This window comes from Mesocricetus auratus, unplaced genomic scaffold (genome assembly GCF_017639785.1).
Source record: "Mesocricetus auratus isolate SY011 unplaced genomic scaffold, BCM_Maur_2.0 Super-Scaffold_100007, whole genome shotgun sequence".
NCBI classification, from domain to species: Eukaryota; Metazoa; Chordata; class Mammalia; order Rodentia; family Cricetidae; genus Mesocricetus; species Mesocricetus auratus.
Genome location: NW_024429191.1, coordinates 76,967,433 through 76,987,611, shown reverse-complemented (window position 1 = coordinate 76,987,611; position 20,179 = coordinate 76,967,433). Strand labels below are relative to the sequence as shown.

Here is a 20,179-nt window from a genome sequence, read left to right as displayed (position 1 = left end):
TGTCTGTCATCAAGATTGATAATCTTTGTTCCATCCCTAGGACCCACATAATAAAAATAAATAAATAAAGCTGGTGGTCATCGGTTCTTCTCTGACCTCCACACTCTGTCTGTCTCTCTCTCTTTCTCTCTCTATTTCTCTCTCTCACACACACACACAAACACACACACTCACACACACACACACACAAACTAACTGAAATGTAAAAAAAAAAAAAAACAAAGATTCGTGGTTGCCAGGACTAAGAACCTAAATAAACAAAGGAAAAAAAAACAAAAAGAAAAATCCAATGGAGGGGGCTACAAGATTACAAGGATGTAAAAATTATTCAAGAATTTGAGAACTCTTTGTGTCATCAAGAGGGGAGTTTTTCAGACCACAGTGCTCAGGGAACCAGCAATTGCACCAGGCACTCAGTAAGGAAGTGGATTGTTCTGGGGCAAGGTGGTCAGGAGGGGTCAGCTTGCCATCCGGATTGGATGGTGCACCCCACCTTCATTTACTGCTAGACTATCACTCCACTCCACGGACAGCCCAAAGCCTACTGACTGCTAATTAAAAGTGCCACAGCAACCTCAGAGAGCTTAACTATCAAAGGCGTCTGATAGGATCAAACATCTGGAAAGGGGAGCCACCAGCTTTGCTCACACTCTCACAGGGATTTGACAAGAAGGAATGTGCTTTCCCTGATCCTCATAGCGCTGATTTCAATACTCTCAATCCATGCATGAGTTGCTTGTCCTACAGCTATCTAGGGAGGTCCTGGAGACAATGACTTTTGAGAGCTAAAAACTAACACCCCAACATTTTCTCCAATTGCTCAAAGTTATTTACAGGAACACAAATATTCTATCTGTGCCAAATGAGATGGTCTGTTGATGCAATTAAGCTGTGTTAGACTGGATAATTGCTGGTGTGACATATTGATGTCTTTAATCTAGTCTCACACCCAAGAGGGAAAGATTATCATTCCATCCTGATTATACAATAGTAATGCCTAAGTGAGCAACCTCTCCTGGTCACTCACACATGATCAGAAAACTGAAATAAACTTGAACCTTCCAGTGAACATTTCCAGAACATAAAATGTGTATTATGGGTTTAACAATAACCCATTCCATTAGGACAAGATATAAAGGAAACTCAATAAAAGGTTGTCTGCTGTAGAGCCAGGGTTTGGATACATCCCTGTGATCACAGCATGAAGGCTGGGGAGAGAAGAGGAGGGAAGACCATCCTCCACAGTACCACCCGGTCTGGACATTTGCATCTTAAAGAGATAGTTTCTAGCTCTTTAAGAAAGGATAGAGAGCCTGGGGATCCTCTTGACTCTGTCTTCAGCTGAGATAAGAGGTGCAAACAGCTATACCTCACTTTGTATGTGGGTGCTGAGAACCGAGACTTGGGACATGCTTACACAGCAAACACTGTACCAACCAAGTCATCTTGCCAGCCTTTATTTGACTTTTAGAAAGACTAACACTTCAAAGAGCTAGAGAAAGACTTTACAGAAGCATGCGTAAATGATCGAATTAAAGGAAATGGAGGGGATGTCTGTTCCTTCCTTTTTATGTGTTTTAAGAAAAGTTCTTGCTGTGTAGCCTTTGACAATCTTCAGACTAGAGCTTTCTGCCTTACTGAGATTATAGGCATGTACCACCATGCCCACTTCTTTTCTTGTTGTTGTTATTGCTCTGTGTGTGTGTGTGTGTGTGTGTGTGTGTGTGTGTGTGTGTGTGTGTATTCTGGAAGTTAAGGGGACTACTCTTCCCTTGTTTTTAACAGAAAGAAAAAAGATTCATTTTAATTATCTTCCCTTTTTTAGTCTTTTCTGTTTCGTTCAACGAAATCTAAGTAGATAGATAATAGATTGAGAGATAATAGATAAATGATTGGTTCATAGATACATAGTACATAGAAAAGCTATATAGTCAGAATTACGTTGGTGACACACACACTAAACATGTAAGGTCCTGGTTTCAATTTCCAGTACAAAACAATAAATTGTCACTCCTTCAGAGGACTGTTTCTTGTAACACTTCCTGCTTCTCTTAAATCAGAGCAGTTTCTACAGAGTCAGCACCAGTCAGTAAAGCACTTGCTTCGAAAGCACGAGGTCCTGAGTTTAGATCCACAGCCCCCACATAAAAAGCTGTCTGTGATCCCAATCTGTAATCCCAACCCTGGGGAGGTGGAGACAGGAGGATACTTAATGCTCTTTGACCAGTCAACCTCATCCACTCAGTGAGCTCCAGGTTCAGTGCGCGATCCTGTTTCAAAAAAGGAGAGAATGAGTTTGAGACCAGCCTGGTCTACAGAGTGAGTTCCAGAACAGTTTCCAAAGCTACACAGAGAAACCCTGTCTTGAAAAACCAAAGAGAGGGAGAGAGAAAGAGCATGCAATTGAGGAAGACACCCAGCATTAACCTCTGACCTCCAAATGCACAGACACACATGTGCACACCTACCTGGCACATGGACAAACAGACACACAAGGACAGATACAAATACACAACCTGCTAAGAGAAGAGATTTTTATTGTAGGTTTAAGTAGGTGGCTAATAGAAAGAAAGGCACTCAGGAGCGGACAGTGTACACCCAAGCATGGGCATGGACCTCCAAAGCGAGAATTAATTACCCTGAAAGTTTCTTATCAGCAGCCAGATACAGGACTTAGGGGTCCTCTTCAGTTATATCTCAAGTGGTTGCTAAGAATTCCCCTTTGGTAAATGGCTCACAGGGTGCTTTCTGGGGTGCTTTGGATAGGAACACAATCACATAAGGCAAGCCCACAGGTCACAAAGGTTGTGCAAGGGAACTAAGGCAAGTTTTTACTATCAACAGAAATTCTTGTAAGATTGCTAGAAAATGGCAGGCTTACATCTGGACAAGGAGAAAGTCACACTTGATCACACATACATATGCTTTAATGAGGATCTGTTGCTGTTTTAACAGTCTTATTTAAAATAGTTATATAAAAGGACTACGGTATCTCCATTCACAGAACGTTTATTAATTGTGCTGGAATCCGTGGCTCTCGGGAACTCCAACCAGGCACCAGGGTGAGGGACTCCTCTCTCTAACCCTTATTTTCTGTTTTCCTATCCTGACTCACTAGGATCCAGCAAAGATCTCTCTGCCAGGAGGGAGACAGGACGGAACATCTGTATCTGTATGGGCCTGGTGCACAGTAGTGCCATTTTTGTTCAAGCCAGAACCTCAAGGCTTGTGGTATTAGAAATAGTCTCGGCATCCTGCAAAGGAATGCAGAAAATCAAAGTATCTCAATAAGGCAAATCTTAAAAAAAAAAAAAAAAAAAAGAAGCGTGCTGGAACCCAAACTGGGACAGGAAGCCAACATGCCTCCAGCCTTTTATCCCTCACTCAGGTGATAACTGTGTCTTACCCCATTAGTGGGAGCTGGACTCCACCATCTGATGTGATTGGCTAATTATCACAAAGGGAAAGGGGAAGGCTAGGAAACAGAAGACCTTGCTGAGCTAACTACCTTCAATAAAAAAGGGAAAACAACATCAAACACAAACTGTGTTTCTCACAATGACTATAGAGGAAAACAGGTGGGGAAGAGGAACCAGACTCTGAATCACTATAGTCTGTAAAGCTAACAATAGGATATGAATGATTTTGTGCTACACTGTAGCCATGTGTTACTGAGGTCCAAACGTAGCATCGGCCTGTCGTCCTCGACTAAAGCTTATTTTAGAGCAGGAAGCATTTGCATGTGCTCAATAGCAAGAAACAAGGCAGGAAGCAGAGGCGCCATGGGAGATGCCAGAGGAGACTTTGTCCTGCTTGTCACCCTTGAGCCACAGGGATGAGGGATGAGCTCAGCATGTTACATGCCCTGCTTGATCACTCGGCATGAAAAGCATGCACAGGACATATGGCCATGCGTGGAAGCATTTCTCAGATGCACAAAAGACTGCTGGAAAATGCTGACGAACAAGCATGGTCCATTGCAAAACTCTTCATCAAAGTATGTTCCTAACTGACACACGGAACCAGCTCAACCACATCATGTGGAGACTCGCTATGCCCTAAGAGCAGAAGTCAGCCGCATCTCAGCAAAGGGGACAAGCCACCAAAGGCCTCTCATCCATAGCAAGCTACTTGAAAGTTAAAAAAGAAAACTAATAAAATCCCGTATTTACTGACTTGTTGTGTGTCTTTAATCCTATGAAAATATAAGCTTGACTTAAAAAAAAACTTAAGCTGTTAAATTATACTTCATAAATCAAGTACTACCCAAGCCCTGTGGGATTATTGCCCAAAATGAAGATAGTGGACTGACCTGTCTGTCTAAAGAGATGCTGAAGCACAAACCACCTGGAACGGAAAGCTGACTAGTGTAAACTTGTATTGCTGTCAACCCTGTGATGTTTTTAGAATGAAAACAAGACAAGGCCAGCAGGATGTCATGGCAGGTAAAGGTGCTTGCTGTCAAATCTTATGAGTTTGATTCCCAGAACCCACTGGGTAGAAAAAGAGAACCAACTCCATCAAGTTATCTTCTGACCCCCACACATGAACCATGGCGCATGTACTCACATCTAACAAATAAATGCATGTTTAAGTGTGTGTGTATACAGGTAGGTAGATGAAAGTCAGAGAGAGAGAGAGAGAGAGAGAGAGAGAGAGAGAGAGAGAGAGAGAGAGAGAGAGAGAGAGAGAGAGAGAGAGAGAGAGGAACAGGTGTGTGTATGTGACAGGTAAGAGTATTAGATGAATTAAGATTTATCATATAAAATAAACGTATCTGTTACTTTCCTTTCAATATTTTTCCCTCTTCAAAGCAAAATTCCCATTCATGATTATCACACATTCTCATAAAGCATAGGCTTAAAGGGATGTCATTTTCTTCAAACCTTAATGCCACACTCCTACCGTGTCGTTTAGTAAAAATCACCAACAGGATTGTCTCATGTGCTTGAGTTTGTGAACACTAGAAACATGAAGAATGGAGTGCTTCCCCCGGTAATTCAGTCCCTTCCTTCAGCTCCTTCAAGTAGATGGGGACTATGGTAGACACAAACTGATTACCTCTACAAAGGACATTTCCTCTCGGGTAAGAGGACAGAGGCATGAGCAGAAGTCACAAATCAATTACTTACAAGTGGAAAATCCTGATCCAACCAATTACTTGGCAGAAGCTAACTATATCTGCTTGACTCACTTGAAATCATATAATCACTGATGAGATAATCTCAGAACAACCTTATCATCTGTTACAATCTTTTTTTTTTCAAGACAGGATCTCTCTGTGTAATAGTCCTGACTGTCCTGGAACTATCTCTGTAGAGCAGGCTGGCCTCAAACGCACTGAGATCTACCTGCCTTTCCCTCCCAAGTGCTGGGGTTAAAGATGTGCACCACCACCACCCAGCACATACAATCTTAATATTGCATATGTTTTAAGACAAAGCATTTTTTCATACATGGAAAGGGGGTCTAGAAATGATGTTCTGATTAGCTTTTCTCTTACTATAAAAGATTATTACTCTGAATTCATTGTCTCTGGAGAAATTTGAACAAAAGCAAAGCAGTCTCCCAGGCCTTGGTCTCAGAGTGAAGGAAACTCTGGACCAGAAAACTGTGTAGTGGAAATACTATTTCCCCTCACATAGACGTTTTCTGCTTTCTCTGTGCCTGGTCCAGTGGTGATGCCATGGTGATGGAGTAACACAGGTTATGTGGCGGAGCTTCTAGAACTAGGAGCAGCAAGTCCCATCCCACCCTCAGACAACAGCCTCCCCACACTAAGAGGAAAGAAGGCAAGATTAAGGGGATGGGAGAGGTCGGGCCTGAAAGCGTGGGGCTGCAGATCCTGCCCCTGCATCAGAGAGCCTGTGGACCAACCAAACTTGAGGGGTGTTTGGAGATGTAGAACTGTGCACTGCCCCCTAGACAGTACCCCAGGAAAGGAATAAGAGCCAAATGGGTTCTGGGTGCACATGGAGTCTGGGCAGAAGATACCAATAAACAACCTACCTGCTATCTCCTTGTCACCAACCTTCAAAACCTCACCCATGGGAGGATGCATGGGAAGAGAGTGGCTGGATGCTTAAAAACAAGTGGCTTGGCTTGGAGATGTAGCTTAGTGAGTAGGGCATGTGCAAGCTCTGGGTTCAATCCCTAGCACCATATAAACTGGGTAAGGTAACAGAAACCTGTGATCCCAGCACTCAGGATAGGGGCGGGCAGAAGGTCAAGGACATTCTTGGCTACATAGAAAATTCAGTTCTAGCATGGGATACATAGGACCCAGTGTCAAAACAAATTTAAAAACTAACGATTGTATAGAAGGCTCATCCTAGTGGTTGGTGGTGAGTATAGAGACGTGTGGGTGCAGAAGGTGCTGAGAATAAGTGATGGATGAGCACTCACCCCTAACAAGAGGCATAATGTGCCATCTAAAGCTCAGGGCACACCATTGTGGGAGAGGGGGCAGAAGGCTAGGATCTTGATAAAGGAGTCTTTATCTTGGGGGTATGTAAGAATGTTGAAGAATAAACTCAGGACATTCAGTATTTACTGGATTACCCTCCTGACTCTATTCTGTCTCTTTCTCCCCTCCTTAGCATCTTTTCCTATAGTTTCTCAGTTCACATGCCCCCTCTCAGCCACAAACATGAGATACTACATCTGTGTACACCAGCACATCATGTTTCAAACTTCAAATACATACTGTAAAATTCAAATAAAAACAAACACCTGAAGAAAAGGAGGTGCATCTTATGTTCAATGGGTGACACTGTGCCTCTTTTTTTCCATTAAAATTAAGTTAGTCTGTTCTTTGACAACTTCATATGCATATATAATGCACCCCAATTGCTTTCCTTTGATGGAGGTTGCCCTTCTGTGTATGTTTCTCCTATTGGTTGATGAATAAAGCACTGATTGGCTGATTGGCAAGGGGCTGGGAGATGAGAATTCAGGGAAACATAGGCAGAGTCAGTCGCCATGTAGCAGGAAAGGAGTTGCAGGTCCCGCATTCTCTGGTAAGCCAAGACCATATGGAAATATATAGATTAATAGAATGGGATAATAATTAAGACAGAGCTATCCAAATAAGAAGCCCTAGTCATTGGCCAACAGTTTCATAATTAATATAGCATCTGTGTATTTATTTGGGATCAAGGGCAGGACCCTGCTGGGCCTACTCTTTTTTTAAAGATTAATTTATTTTTTATCACTTTTTATTTTAATTTTAAATAGCTTGTTTTACATGTCAATCCCAGTTCCCTCTCCCTCCCCTCCTCCCTCACCCCCCCATCCCCCCCAGCCTCCCACCCTATTGCCAATTCCTTCCACATAGGGGATATCTAGAGTCTGACATTTCCCTCAGGGTAGGGTCCAGGCACTCCTCTAAGAGTCCAGGCTGAGAGAGCATCCCTCTTTGTGCTATGGGCACACTATGACTGTTTGTATTCCAGGGATAGACACTGATCCACTGCTCAGGGCCCCATAGGTTGCCCAGGCCTTCTCACTGACACTCACATTCGGGGGGGTCCAGATCAGTCCCATGCTGGCCTCCCCGCTGTTGGTCTGGGGTCCAAGAGCTCTCCCCTGTTCAGATCAGCTGTCTCTGCTGGTTTTGCCAGCCCATTCTTTGCCAATTTGCTCATCACTCCTCTCTCTCTGTCACTGGGTTTCTTGGGTTCAGTTCAGTGATTAATTGTGTGTTTGCCTCTGCTTCCATTAATCACTGGATGAAGGCTCCCGGATGGTTATAAACATCAAGTTCATTATCAGGAATGGGCATTCGAGGTGGTCTCTCCACTATTGCTTAGCTTGCCAATTGGTGTTATCCCTTTAAATCACTAGAGGTCACTCTGGTGCCTGATCTGTCTTCTAAGCTATGATTCCCTCTTCCCCCTATTCTACCCCCACCCACTCAGACTTCCTGTTCCCCCATGACCTACTCTCTCTTCCTCTTATATGTTTATGTGTAAAGGTGTTTGCTTGCACATTATGTGTACCAGGTGCCTGCAGTACCTGGAGAGGCCAGAGGGGGGAGCCTGAACCCCTAGGACTACAGTTGCAGGCTCTCTCCAATCCCTTTATCTCCTTCTCATTCTTATTATTCCTTTATATATCCCCATATCAATCCTTTTCCAGATCCATGACTTCAGGCTTTGTTTTGTGAATTATGCAAGCTGTCTACTAATGAACTATATCCCCAAACTCTTGAACACTATTTACTGGTGTGCATGTACATGTGTGCTTGTGGATTCCTAAACATGTATGCACGTGTCTATAAGCCAGAGGTAGGTGTTGGGTGTCTTTCCCAATCCCTCACCACCTTATTTTTGAGACAGGGTCTATCACTGAACGTGAAGCTCATGAATCTAGCTAGGATGGCTAGACAATGAGTTCCAGGGTTCCACCTGCTTTGCCTTGCCAATGCTGGAGATATGAACTCATGTCACTACACGCACTTTTTTATGTAGGAACTGGGCATCCAAACACAGGCCCTCACCCTCCTGCAGCATGCACGTTACCAGATGAGCCATCTCCTCAGGCCCCTACTGACCACTTTAAATGTGACTTGCCCAAAATGAAATGGGATACATCATACACCTTGGATAACAAAGACAGTATCAAAAGCAAAGAATGCTAGTATTTTATATTATTATATTTTCAATATATAGGATTAAACAAAATATGCTGTTAAAATTGATTTTGCCTGTTTCCTTTTGTATCTTCTGATACGGTTAATGGAGTGTTTGAAACTACACACGTAGCTTGCATTTGTAGCTGACATTTGTGCTTCTCTAAGAGGACACTGACTTAGGTGCACAGGAAATACTGAAGATCTGCTTAAAGTGGAGACTCAGGACTGACCTCCACTGCGTCTAACTCAGCTCTCTAGGTTTGGGGCAGGAGCTATCTGAAATAAAAAGGAGCATTTGTTTGCTCCTGAATTTAAGCCAAGTTTAATTTGGGGGCTGGAGAGGTAGTTCAGTAGTTAAGAGCACTTTTTGCCTAATCATGAGGACCAGAGTTCAGGTCCCAGCATCCATGTTGGGGAGGCTCCCTAACACCAGTGATTCCACCTCCAACAGCTCCAATGCCCTCTCCTGGTCTCCTCAGGTACCCAAATACACATGTATGCATACACTCACACAGACACATACACAGACATGCATACTCATGCATAAATAAAAATTAAAATAAATCATTAAAATATGTATATGTGTATATTTGACTCGTTGCTTTCTTCTTTTTCTCCTCTGACTCACAAATACCTAATCCTCCTCGTGTTTCTCATTCTCAGTTATCCAGAAGGAAAATCTGCTTGGCCCATATAATCCTCCAAGCCCCTCTACCAAACCCTTTAGCTGATTCGATTCCTCCCCAAAACAGTCTCCAGTCCCTTTGCTGTCACCTGTGTTCATTTATCCTCTGCTTTCCTCCCCCTCCCCTCTCCTTTAGCATTTTGTTAGGAAAAGAAAAAAATCCAAGTGATGATTTAAAAGGGAAAATTTAAACTCTCATTTTTGGAGCCCAGTTTAATGCCCACACAATTTTATCTATACACAATAAAATGTGTGTTTTATTTTGGGCTTTTTGTGCTGGTTTGGTTGGATTTTTGTTTAGTTTTGCTCCCCACCCCTTCCCAAGACACCCCTTCCCTTATGAAGTCCTGACTGGCCTTGAATCCAAGACCTTTTCTGACCGAGTGCTAAGATAACAAGCCCGACCACCATGCCTGGCTAACGATAGTTTTCTTAATGTCTTGACCTATTCCCTACCACAAAATAAATGAACGCCCCGCCCCCCACAGGCAAAGCATTCACGTGTAGGGGACCTTTGGAGTGACCTGTGGGTTTCATTTTCTTCTCTTCCCTGGAGATTCTGGGGTTGCTGGTGTACCAACGCCAGTGGGCACGAACAGTTTCTCACATTTGCATAATTGATTAGCAACGCAAGAGTTTCCCAGCTTCTGGTGGGGAAATGGATCCCTGCATCTTTAAGGCTCCGCGGGGCTGTCTGCTCTGGCGACGCAGGCAGGGCAGGCTCTGCCGCAGAGACTCATCCTATCGCTAAGGTCCAGTTAGCCAAGGTGGAGGATGGGAAAAGAATGGAGCTGTCCCAGCTCCTCAATGAGATCAGGGCAAACTATGAACAGCTTCTCACCAGAAATCAGATAGAGACGGTGCTGTCAACACGGATGCAGGTAATGATTTCATTCAGCCAGGCACCTTCAGGATAAGGAGACAGTCCATGTCTACCCAATTCCTGTCCCGGCCTCTCTGAGGTACAGTATTTCCTTTTCCACGCAGCATCTACTGGGGAGGCAATGTAGGTGTTTCTGCACTGGGTCTGGGGGTGACAGACAGAGATAAACCCTGTGGCTGTGCCGCCGAATGACCATTCAATAAATATTGATTGATGAATCGGAATTTTATAGAGAGCATAAGGTGACCGTCATTACTAAAACATGGAGTCAACAAACAATAAAATGGTGCACTCCAACCTCTTTAGATTTTTTTTCCAGGAAAGATGCATTCCAAACACTCTCAAAGATATTATGGAGTTAATTATAGAAGCAATTTAGATAACATCTGTAGAATGAAAGCTTGCTAGTCAAGATTGTTTGCCTGCACATTCTGAGGAGAGAAACGCAAGTAAAATATTTTTAAAGGTCTCTATTATTTTTTTCCTTCCATGCATTCAGCTTTATACTGGTTGCTATAAATAGAATCGTCTGAGTGTGTGAACATGGTTTTCAGAATCAAGGATACAAATTCTAACAATCAAAATCCCCCAGCTGGGTAGTATCCACTTTTTTTTTTTTTTTTTTTGCATTTGAACTAAGAGAACGGTTTACTTCTGACACAATGCTAGATATTTAAAGATATTTAAAATAAGTGAAACAGAGCCAACTCAGACCGAGTCTCAATTCAAATTCCATACAAAAACTATTAGCAAGAAATCATAGGACTTCTTGTGTTCCATTAGCAACTTACTGGAATATCATCATAGAGTTTGCTTGTGGCTAACATCTCAAGTTTTCAAAAAGAATGATCAGTTCCCTAGATTAAATAAGGTCACTGGCTATTGGTTTAGACATTGGAGAAGTTTGTTCACCTTCATATGACAGGGAAAAATATTAAGAGATGACAACTTTTGAAAATTATAAACCAAATGAATGCTTTATTTTACAAAGTAGAAGCCTAAATTGAGTTTACAAGTTCCAATGATGAACTGAGTGACTTTGAATTTAAAAGCAAAGCTCTCCTAAGTTCTGTTTGCAACACTTTATAACATAAAGGTTCTTGAGAGAAATGGTTTTTCCCAAATAATTCACAAAGTAAGTTTATTTTATTACCACAACATATGGCAAAGCCCTGGGTTCAAACCCTAGCACCAAACATGTAAATAAGTCAAATAAAATAAGCATATAGCTACTGTAGCTAGCAATTACTGCATAAAAAGTCACCCCTAAAACTCAATGAGCTAAAATTTAGGCTATTATATTCTGTCTTGTAATTCTGTGGGATGAGGAGGCTGGGATGCGGGGACTCTGGTACTACTCGAAATGCAGAATAGGATGCAGTCACCTGGGGCTCCTACTGACTGGCATACTCCAAGTGACTGATTAATGTGTTTGGGACTTTGGCAGCGGAATGTAAAATTGTATCCTGAGCCTGCTTCCCTCTCCATGTAGTCTCAGGTCCCTTCCTTCCTAGCCTCCCTACATGACCCTCTCTAACCAGGTATCCAGATTTCTTCTACAATGATGACCCAGGGCTCCCAGAAACACAATGTGGGAGCTAGAGGCTTCTTAAGGCATAGCCTCGAGTGGGCACAGTGTCACCTCTACCACAGCAAGGCTCAGGACGTGAACTTGGGGAGGGGTGGTTCACCGGAGACCATCTTGGGACTCTAGCTACCGCACAGTTTACCTGCCAGTTCCCCACCGGGAATTCAAAAGACCAGTGTCCCCATAGCCTTATATTGTTTCCAAAAGCCTTTCCGTTCTTTTTTACAGTTGCTCCAGTAGATGCTGGTTGCTTGACTTTGCCAAGTTAACACTAAATGTGTGGTGATCAGCTGATGAAAGAAAGGAAAAAAAATCCCTCTAGCATCTTTCTTTTTCCATTTTTTGCGTGGTGTGGGGGGGTTACATGTATGTGTGTGCATGTTTGCATGAGTATGGGTGAACTATGCTGGTAGGGGACCACAATGGTTTCAAAAATTGTCCTCCATCACTCGTCCACTTTATTTGAGGAGGGTTTGTCAGTCAAATCCAGAGCTCGCGGATGTGTCCAGACCTGAGATTTCCTATCCCACCTTCCCAGGCTGGAGTTACAGGCAGGCTTCCATACTTACTCAGCATTTACATAGGTTCTGGGCATCTGAACTCCTGCCTGTAGGATTGCATGACAAGCAATTAGTTACTGAGATAACTCTCCAGCCCTTTTTTCTCATATTTTGCCCTAAATTTTATTTACAAACCTTTATTGACTCTGGATTCCCTTAAACAAAATCTACCACATAATCGAATTTACAAATTTAAAAGGATATAAAAAGTTGCCAGTCTGTTTTTTTTTCCTTCAAATCAACTCAATGCATTGCTCCTAATGAGGTCAAATGTTGGTAATCCTAATGCTGTTAACTGGTGTTTTCTTTTAATTCCATCAACATGAAAACATTTCAAACAAAACAAAAAATATTCCACCACCACCCCCTGCCCATGCCTGCCAGACAGGCATTCTACCAAGCTGCACGGCTTTCCCTAATTGTTTTTATAATAGGAGAACATTTAGAAAATCACCTTTAAGATGCATTTTTGGGGGACTTGGAAGATAGCTCAGTTATCCTGTGAAAGTGTAAGGAGTAATTTTGATCCACAGGACCTACATATAAAAGTGAAAGTTGGTGGTATGTGTTTGTGATCCCAGCAGAGAGATCTGGAGACAGCAAATGGACACTGGGGCTCACTGGCCATTCTAGCCTCATCAGCAAGTCTGGGTTCCAGTGAGAAACCATGTCTCAAAAAAAAGTTTATTTTAAGACAAGAAAACCAAAGAGGGTGGCTCCAGAGGGACCACACTAGAGGCTGACTCTAGTGTATTTGTGCTTTCACAAGCATATGCCTACATGTCTAGCGCTCGCGCACGTGTGTGCAAGCATGCATGCGCGGACACACACACACACACACACACACACACAGAACCTTTATTATTATTATTATTATTTTTTTTTTTTTTTGGTTTTTCGAGACAGGGTTTCTCTGTGGCTTTGGAGGCTGTCCTGGAACTAGCTCTTGTAGACCAGGCTGGCCTCGAACTCACAGAGATCCGCCTGCCTCTGCCTCCCAAGTGCTGGGATTAAAGGCGTGCGCCACCACCGCCCGGCTCAGAATCTTTTTTATTACTACCCCAATATCCAAACTTAAGATGCCTTCTAAAAAGATCATTTTGAAAAAAATAAAAAAGGTTTCCTCGACACAGAATTTCACTTAAGAACCTTGGTGCCTATGACAGCTTAATTTTCCAATTTACTGGTGTAATAATACATTTTCTAAAGATGCCTACTCCCAGTCCATGCATCCAGAATTGACCCCCATTTTGGATGTACAGCTGTGTATCTGCTTCTATGAAGCAGCCTACAAAAAAAAAATGTTGGAGCCAGGCATTGGTGACCCACGCCTTTAATCCCAGCACCCGGGAGGCAGAGGCAGGCGGATCTCTGTGAGTTCAAGGCCAGCCTGGTCTATAGAGCGACTTCCAGGACAGGCTCCAAAACAATACAGAGAAACCCTGCCTCGAAAAACCAAAAAAAAAAAAAATGTTGGAAGGTAATCACTGAATTTCAATCAATCTTCCTTATCGACACATAAGGGAATGTGAAAATTTAGAGGTCACCAATTTGTCTTGAAAACTTTCTCTTCATAAAACAGATGTGTTTCTCTGTATTTTGTGGGCTGCTGTAGCTGGAAGGGACTTTTGAGACCATTGTATATCAGAGAAGATTGGGGCTGAGAGCATAATTGAGAGGCTCAAGCATTTGATTGATGAGTAATGAAGCACCAGAACACACTCTTGTAACTGTGAAAAGAAAATCTGATTGTGAAAAGAAAATGGGATTTGATTCCTATATAACTGTGCTGTGATTGCTTTTGAAGACCTCCTTTTCAAGAGTGCCCTTTGGTTGTTCTGCTTTTGTTGTTTTGGTTTTGTGTTGTTGTTTGCTGTTGTTACTGTTGACTTTCTTACAGCTAGAGGAAGATATAACCAAAAAAATGGACAAGGATGAGGAGGCTCTGAAGGCAGCTCAGGCTGAACTCAGGGAGGCCCGCCGCCAGTGCCACCACCTGCAAGTAGAGATTGAGTCTCTCCACGCTGTGGTAAGGAAGATCCCAAGAAACTGGCTTATTGCACCCCAGAGACCTGTGGTTTAGGGAGAGGAGGGGGCTTGGGAAGGCAACTTGCTGGCAGAGCGTCTGCCCAGCATGTGCAGCAGAGAGGAAAGAAGACACCGTCACTCTGCAGTGGAGGCCCCTGAACGCTGGACCCGAACCTCACTCTTTCCCCACCCAGTGCCTGTAATCAGCTCACCAGAGGCTCAGTTTATACCTAGAGGAACTCAATTATACTTGCTCATGACTCTGGGGCTCCCTGGCTATTGATATGAGAAAATGAATCTGTGTTGTTATTATCTGTAGTCTTCTAACAGCTGGGTTCTTGCCATTGAGGTTTCTAATGGGAAAATTGTTAAGCACTTTCCGAATATGCCTTTTTAAAATTCCATTTGTTTGTTTATGTACGTGCACATGTGAAGTCAGGGGACAGCTTCTGTGAGCCAGACCTCCTCCCACCAGGAGGGACCAGGGGACTGAACTCAAGCTGAGCAGCACCTTTATCCACTGAGCGTCTCATCGGCCCCTAGCATGCTTCTTTCATAAGCAGCCTGCTTTACCTCTGACCTTCATTATATTTTACAGAATCAAATAATTCAGAATGACAGTATGCTAATCACAATGTAAAGGACTTCTTGTTGTTGTTGTTGTTGTTTTCCTTGCCAAACGAATGAGTACAACATTATTTTGGAATACAGACGGCTATCTAGTTACGCATGTTTTAAAAGATATCCAGTACTGGAGATTAACCCCAGGGCCTCATACCTGCTCAACGAGCGCTTTCCTGCGGAACCGCGTCCTCAGCCCTTGCTTGCTGTCACTGTGTTGCTGTTGCTGAGAGGTTGGCCTTGAACTGGTAGTCCTCCTTCCTCCTCGTCCTGAGTAATAGGCTATGATTACAAGTGAGTGTCATCATGTTCAGCGACTAAATATAATTTTCTTAAAAAAAAAAAAAAAAAGGGAAGCCAGGCTGAGAAAAAAAAAAAGATTGCCATTAGTTCAAGGTCAGATTAAACTACAGAATGAATGAGGCCTCGGTACACACACCAGTAATTCCAAGTTCAAGACCAGCCAGACTGCTGTCTGAAATAGCAGAAAAGGGGCCGGCAAGATGGCTCAGCAGGGATAGGTGCTTGTCAAAAAGCCGGATGCCCTGAATTTGATCTCCCATTCTCACGGGAAGGAACAAGAAAAACTATTTCTGAAAGCTGTCTTCTGACTCCACATGCATCCATTCACATACGCAAAATAAATGTGAAAAAATCAAATAGCAAAAAGAAAAAGTTCTCCTGCATAAGTGAAGCACAACTATTATAACCTTTAAATAATAATAATAAAGTGGGCTACAGATGTGACTCAGTGCCTATCCTGTTCAAGGCCCTGGCTTTGATTGATAATGCCAAAAAAAAAAAAAAACAAAAATAGACAGACAGACAGACAGATGGCAGCAGAATGGAACAGGCGACAACATCGCAAATGAGACTTGAGAAGCCCTCTCTGTGTCGTTGGCTCACTGTTGATGATCTGTCCACAGGAAAGGGGCCTTGAAAACTCTCTGCAGGCCAGTGAGCAGCATTACCAGACGCAGCTGCAGGACCTGGAGTCGGTGATTGACAGACTAGAAAGGGAGCTGCAGGAAGTGAGGCGCGGCATCGAGAGGCAGCTTCAAGAGCATGAGATGCTTCTCAACACCAAGATGAGGCTGGAGCAGGAAATAGCAACGTACCGGCGCCTGCTGGAACAGGAAGAGCTCAGGTACCTAAGCCCACATCACTAATGGCACAAGGTGGCATGGGGCCACATGAACAGAGCACTGTTGATGCCATCAGAGAAACCAAATCCAAAATAAAGCCCACCACCACCATGGCTGTTCACTGAGCTCCTATAGGAAAGCGGAATTAGCACACCCTCCAGGGAGCATGGCCACTACACCCAGCCTGCTCAAACCAGGGAGTTCGTACCAGAGTTGGCTGTTACAATTCTTGTTCACTGAAGAGGCTTTTCTTAGCCTTCTACTTTCTTCACTGTTCCTTTCTTTTAGGACTAGTTTTTGCCTTTTATAGATCATCGCCAAAGAAATTTGGTGACTCACACATTATCATCTTTTCCTAACCCCTCCCCCCAGTGAACCCCAAAATATTACTATAGCTAGGGGATGGGGCTCAGCTAGTAGAGGGTTTTCTCAGCATCACATAATTCCTGTAATCAAAGCATTTGGGAGGCGGAGGCAGGAAGATCAGGAGTTCAAGGTCATCCCCAGCTCCATAGCACGTTGGAGGCCAGCTTGAATTACAAGAGACCTTCTCAAAGAGAAGAAGAAGAAGAAGAAGAAGAAGAAGAAGAAGAAGAAGAAGAAGAAGAAGAAGAAGAAGAAGAAGAAGAAGAAGAAGAAGGTGATTCTGTTACAAGCATGGAAAGCAGTAATGTTCTGAGTCACATTTAAAAGGCTCAGGTATCTTGAGATAAAAAGGTGTTAACAGAGTAATTCTTACTTATTCAATATTATATTTTACAACCATTTATAAGGCCTTAGACTCTTGAGTATGGCATTACCTCCAGGTCTCTATATCCCCATAACAATAAATCTTTGTTCTTGATTGTTTCAGAATTCTGAGTCTTCTGCAAAACCAGACAAAATAAGTTTAGCCTGTGATAAGCCTTGGCATGTCTTAAATCCTTCAAAATCATAAACTGAATTCAAAATACACCACTTACTAGCTGGGTGACTTTGGACAACTTATCTAACCTCTCTGTACTTCCATTTCAGATATTATGGCTGTATCCAAGGAGAGAAAAAGGAAGAAAAACCTACCAAGAGTAAAGTTGGCTTTCTTCTCCCCTCAGGTGAGTTTCTCACAAACTAAACTCATTTGAAAATAGACATGCTATTTGTGGAGATTGTACAAAAACTTCTCCAAAGCAGCAAAAGAGGGAATTTCAGTACTTCAGTGTCGTTTTGATCCCACCCCCCACCCCACCCCTTCTCTATTTCCCCTTTTTTCAACATTGTAACTTAATGTAACGTTTTTCACAGCCATTATAAATGAAATATCTTTTTCAACAAAAGTCTTACAAAAGTATGAGAATGATAATGTGGAGACAATGACCCAACAGGCAGTATTAAATGGAAACACGGTGAAGGAGAGTGCGGAGGCTTGCGGCACCATTCAGTAAGTAAAACAGCTTGGACTACGAAATATTAAACATGATGAAATTCACTTCAACTGAGCAGCTTGGCAGTGTTTTTCAAATATTTCAAATGCTATCAATGCATTGTGATTTTTCAGACAGACAGGAATATACACATATAATACAAATAAGAGTGTGAAAATAATTCACCCTTTTTTCTTTTTTCTTTTTTTTTCTTTTTTTCTTTTTTTTTTTTTTTTTTTTTTGGTTTTTCGAGACAGGGTTTCTCTGTGGCTTTGGAGGCTGTCCTGGAACTCGCTCAGTAGACCAGGCTGGTCTCGAACTCACAGTGATCCGCCTGCCTCTGCCTCCCAAGTGCTGGGATTATCACCCTTTTTTCTACAACTAAAATCAGAATTTAAGAATTGTGTAGAGCTGGGTGTTGGTAGCTCACGCCTTTAATCCCGGCACTCGGGAGGCAGAGGCAATTGGATCTCTGTGAGTTCAAGGCCAGCCTGGTCTACAGAGCAAGTTCCAGGAAATAGAAACCCTGTCTCAAAAAACAAAAACAAACAAACAAAAAAGAATTGTGTAGAATCCCAGCACTTGGAAAGAAAAGGCAGGTGAATCTCTGTGAGTTGGAGACCTGCCTGATCTACATAGTGACATCTAAAACAGCCAGAATTAAAATAGCAAGACCTTTTCTAAAAAGAAAATAAATAAAAATAAAAGAATTGTGTAGAAATTCTAAGAATTCCATATTAAGGATTATATTCTGATGGTTGTTATAGTTGTATGTGTCAATTAGAAACTCCACAAGCAGGGTGTGGAGAGATAGATGGCTGTGGTAAAGAGCACACAGTGGTTCTGACATCCTCTTCTGACTTCCGTGGGTACCAGGCATGGACCACTTGGTACACATACAATAATGCAGACAAAACACACACACAAAATAAACAAATATGAATTTTTAAAATCCCACAGCCTACACATTATACATATCTCTATTCACAAATATGAACTGTACATTGTGTCTATTTCTTCTATTAAAAAGTGTATTTTCTCATTTCAGGACAGAGAAAGTGGATGAAGTTATAAAAGAATGGGAAGGTTCGTTCTTTAAAGATAACCCCCGATTGAGGAAAAAGTCTGTTTCTCTTCGATTTGATCTCCATTTAGCAGCCACTGATGAAGGCTGTTTACAAAGCAGGCAGGGGAATCTGCCAGACATTGAAGTCAGGCTTATCATGCGAAGATCATGTAGCATTCCCTCCATCAAGGCCCCACCAGCAACCAACTAACCCAAAGACAGTACTTGTTTTATCAGTGACACTAGGATGGACACCCAGCCCCAAAAGTGAGTTATTCCATATGTATGGATAATGTTAAGATGTTGTGGGCTGTGGCTCTCTATAGAGAACACATATGGTAAGAAGTAAAGTTGTTAGGACTCCAAATGTGAGCTTAATTTTTGGAGAGGGGGTGCTTAAAAATAAAGCAGAAATTCGGTGTGGTTTCTGGTTTATTTATCATACAAATAATTGTTATCCTGGAAAGCTTTATCAGAGACTTGAAGTATAAGGTGGCTTAGTTAAGTCGGCCATGTTCCTCAATAGCTGAACATCCTCAGGATAGTGGATCTTGTCTGGATACTGAAGAGTTATACTGAGTTACCCTCCATGGTTTCAGGACCAATTGGACCTAAAATGTTTGTTCTACTTCTAAAAAGACAGCCATTAGGAACAAATGTTTAAGGAGGAGACCCAATATTCCCTTAGGATTTTTCCTTTTGAGACAATCATTTGAACCCTAGGAATTAAGTGGTTTATCTGTGAGCAATTGTGAATGAAGTATAGAGCACACCTCAAGGTTATTTTGATGATTAAAAAATTGGGGTGCCCTATATCTTAAAGTTCTTTTAGAATCAGTGTCTGATTTGCAGGAGAGTCACTTTGTTGAAAGGACTGTAAAGGTGGTATCCTTATATACACACACCTGTACAAACAAAACTTATACAGCAAGTTGAAAAGATGGTCACTCTAGTGACTAGGACAGTTACCCAACCGCTCCTCATCTGAACTCTTCCATCTGTAAAATGACACATGAGCAATGTTGGCTATGGGCCTTAGAGAAGGTACTCTGTGAAGTAGGAGAAGGAGTTCTTGCAGTCATTTGTGTGAACTAACAGCATAGTATTGCTAGCTGAGCTGAGAGTGTCTGCAGGACTTGTCTTAAAACTGTTCAAACCGTAATAAACATAGATGTAAAATACGTTTGTGACTAAGTGATGAGTTGTTGCAATGATTAAAAGAAAAAACCTATTTGTTTAATGCAGGTATATTGAGACCTTAAATAATAAATACCTGTTTTAAGACACTAGATGGCTATAGGCTTTTTTTCCTAAACAACAACAAAAAGGAGTATAAACCACTGTTCTTTGTTTCCAGCTGAAGTATCCTAAGGGCTATAGCTACACTAGCATTTTAGTGCAGTCTTCAAAAGCAAAACCCCTCCCTCTCCGTCCCTCCCTCCCTCTCTCTCTCTCTCGCTTTCTCCCCCCCCCCGTGTGTGTGTGTGTGTGTGTGTGTGTGTGTGTATACATGTATATGTGTATATATACTGACTAGTAAATATGCATTAGTCACAAGGAAATTATGT

General features: G+C 42.4%; 1 protein-coding gene across 2 annotated transcripts; it reads left to right on the top strand.

The window, feature by feature from the left end:
• Positions 1-10,023: 10,023 nt before the first annotated feature.
• Krt222 (keratin 222) lies at positions 10,024-19,897 on the top strand. 2 transcript variants are annotated; one of them, XM_005075973.4, is made up of 6 exons: positions 10,024-10,201; positions 14,252-14,380; positions 15,927-16,147; positions 17,160-17,236; positions 17,427-17,562; positions 18,594-19,897. In XM_005075973.4, the coding sequence occupies exons 1-6, from the start codon at positions 10,106-10,108 to the stop codon at positions 18,820-18,822; spliced, it is 888 nt and encodes a 295-aa protein (XP_005076030.1). In that variant the 5' UTR covers positions 10,024-10,105; the 3' UTR covers positions 18,823-19,897. The 2 variants fall into 2 exon arrangements, with proteins under 2 accessions (XP_005076030.1, XP_005076031.1); XM_005075974.4 differs by having other exon boundaries at positions 10,149-10,282.
• The last annotated feature ends 282 nt before the right edge of the window (positions 19,898-20,179 follow it).

Excerpts from the sequence above, each read along its gene's own strand:
- Krt222 (XM_005075973.4), top strand. The coding sequence starts at position 10,106 with ATGGAGCTGTCCCAGCTCCTCAATGAGATCAGGGCAAACTATGAACAG. Across the intron at positions 14,381-15,926 it reads TTGAGTCTCTCCACGCTGTG|GAAAGGGGCCTTGAAAACTC; the intron begins GTAAGGAAGATC and ends ATCTGTCCACAG. Across the intron at positions 17,237-17,426 it reads TGGCTTTCTTCTCCCCTCAG|CCATTATAAATGAAATATCT; the intron begins GTGAGTTTCTCA and ends CGTTTTTCACAG.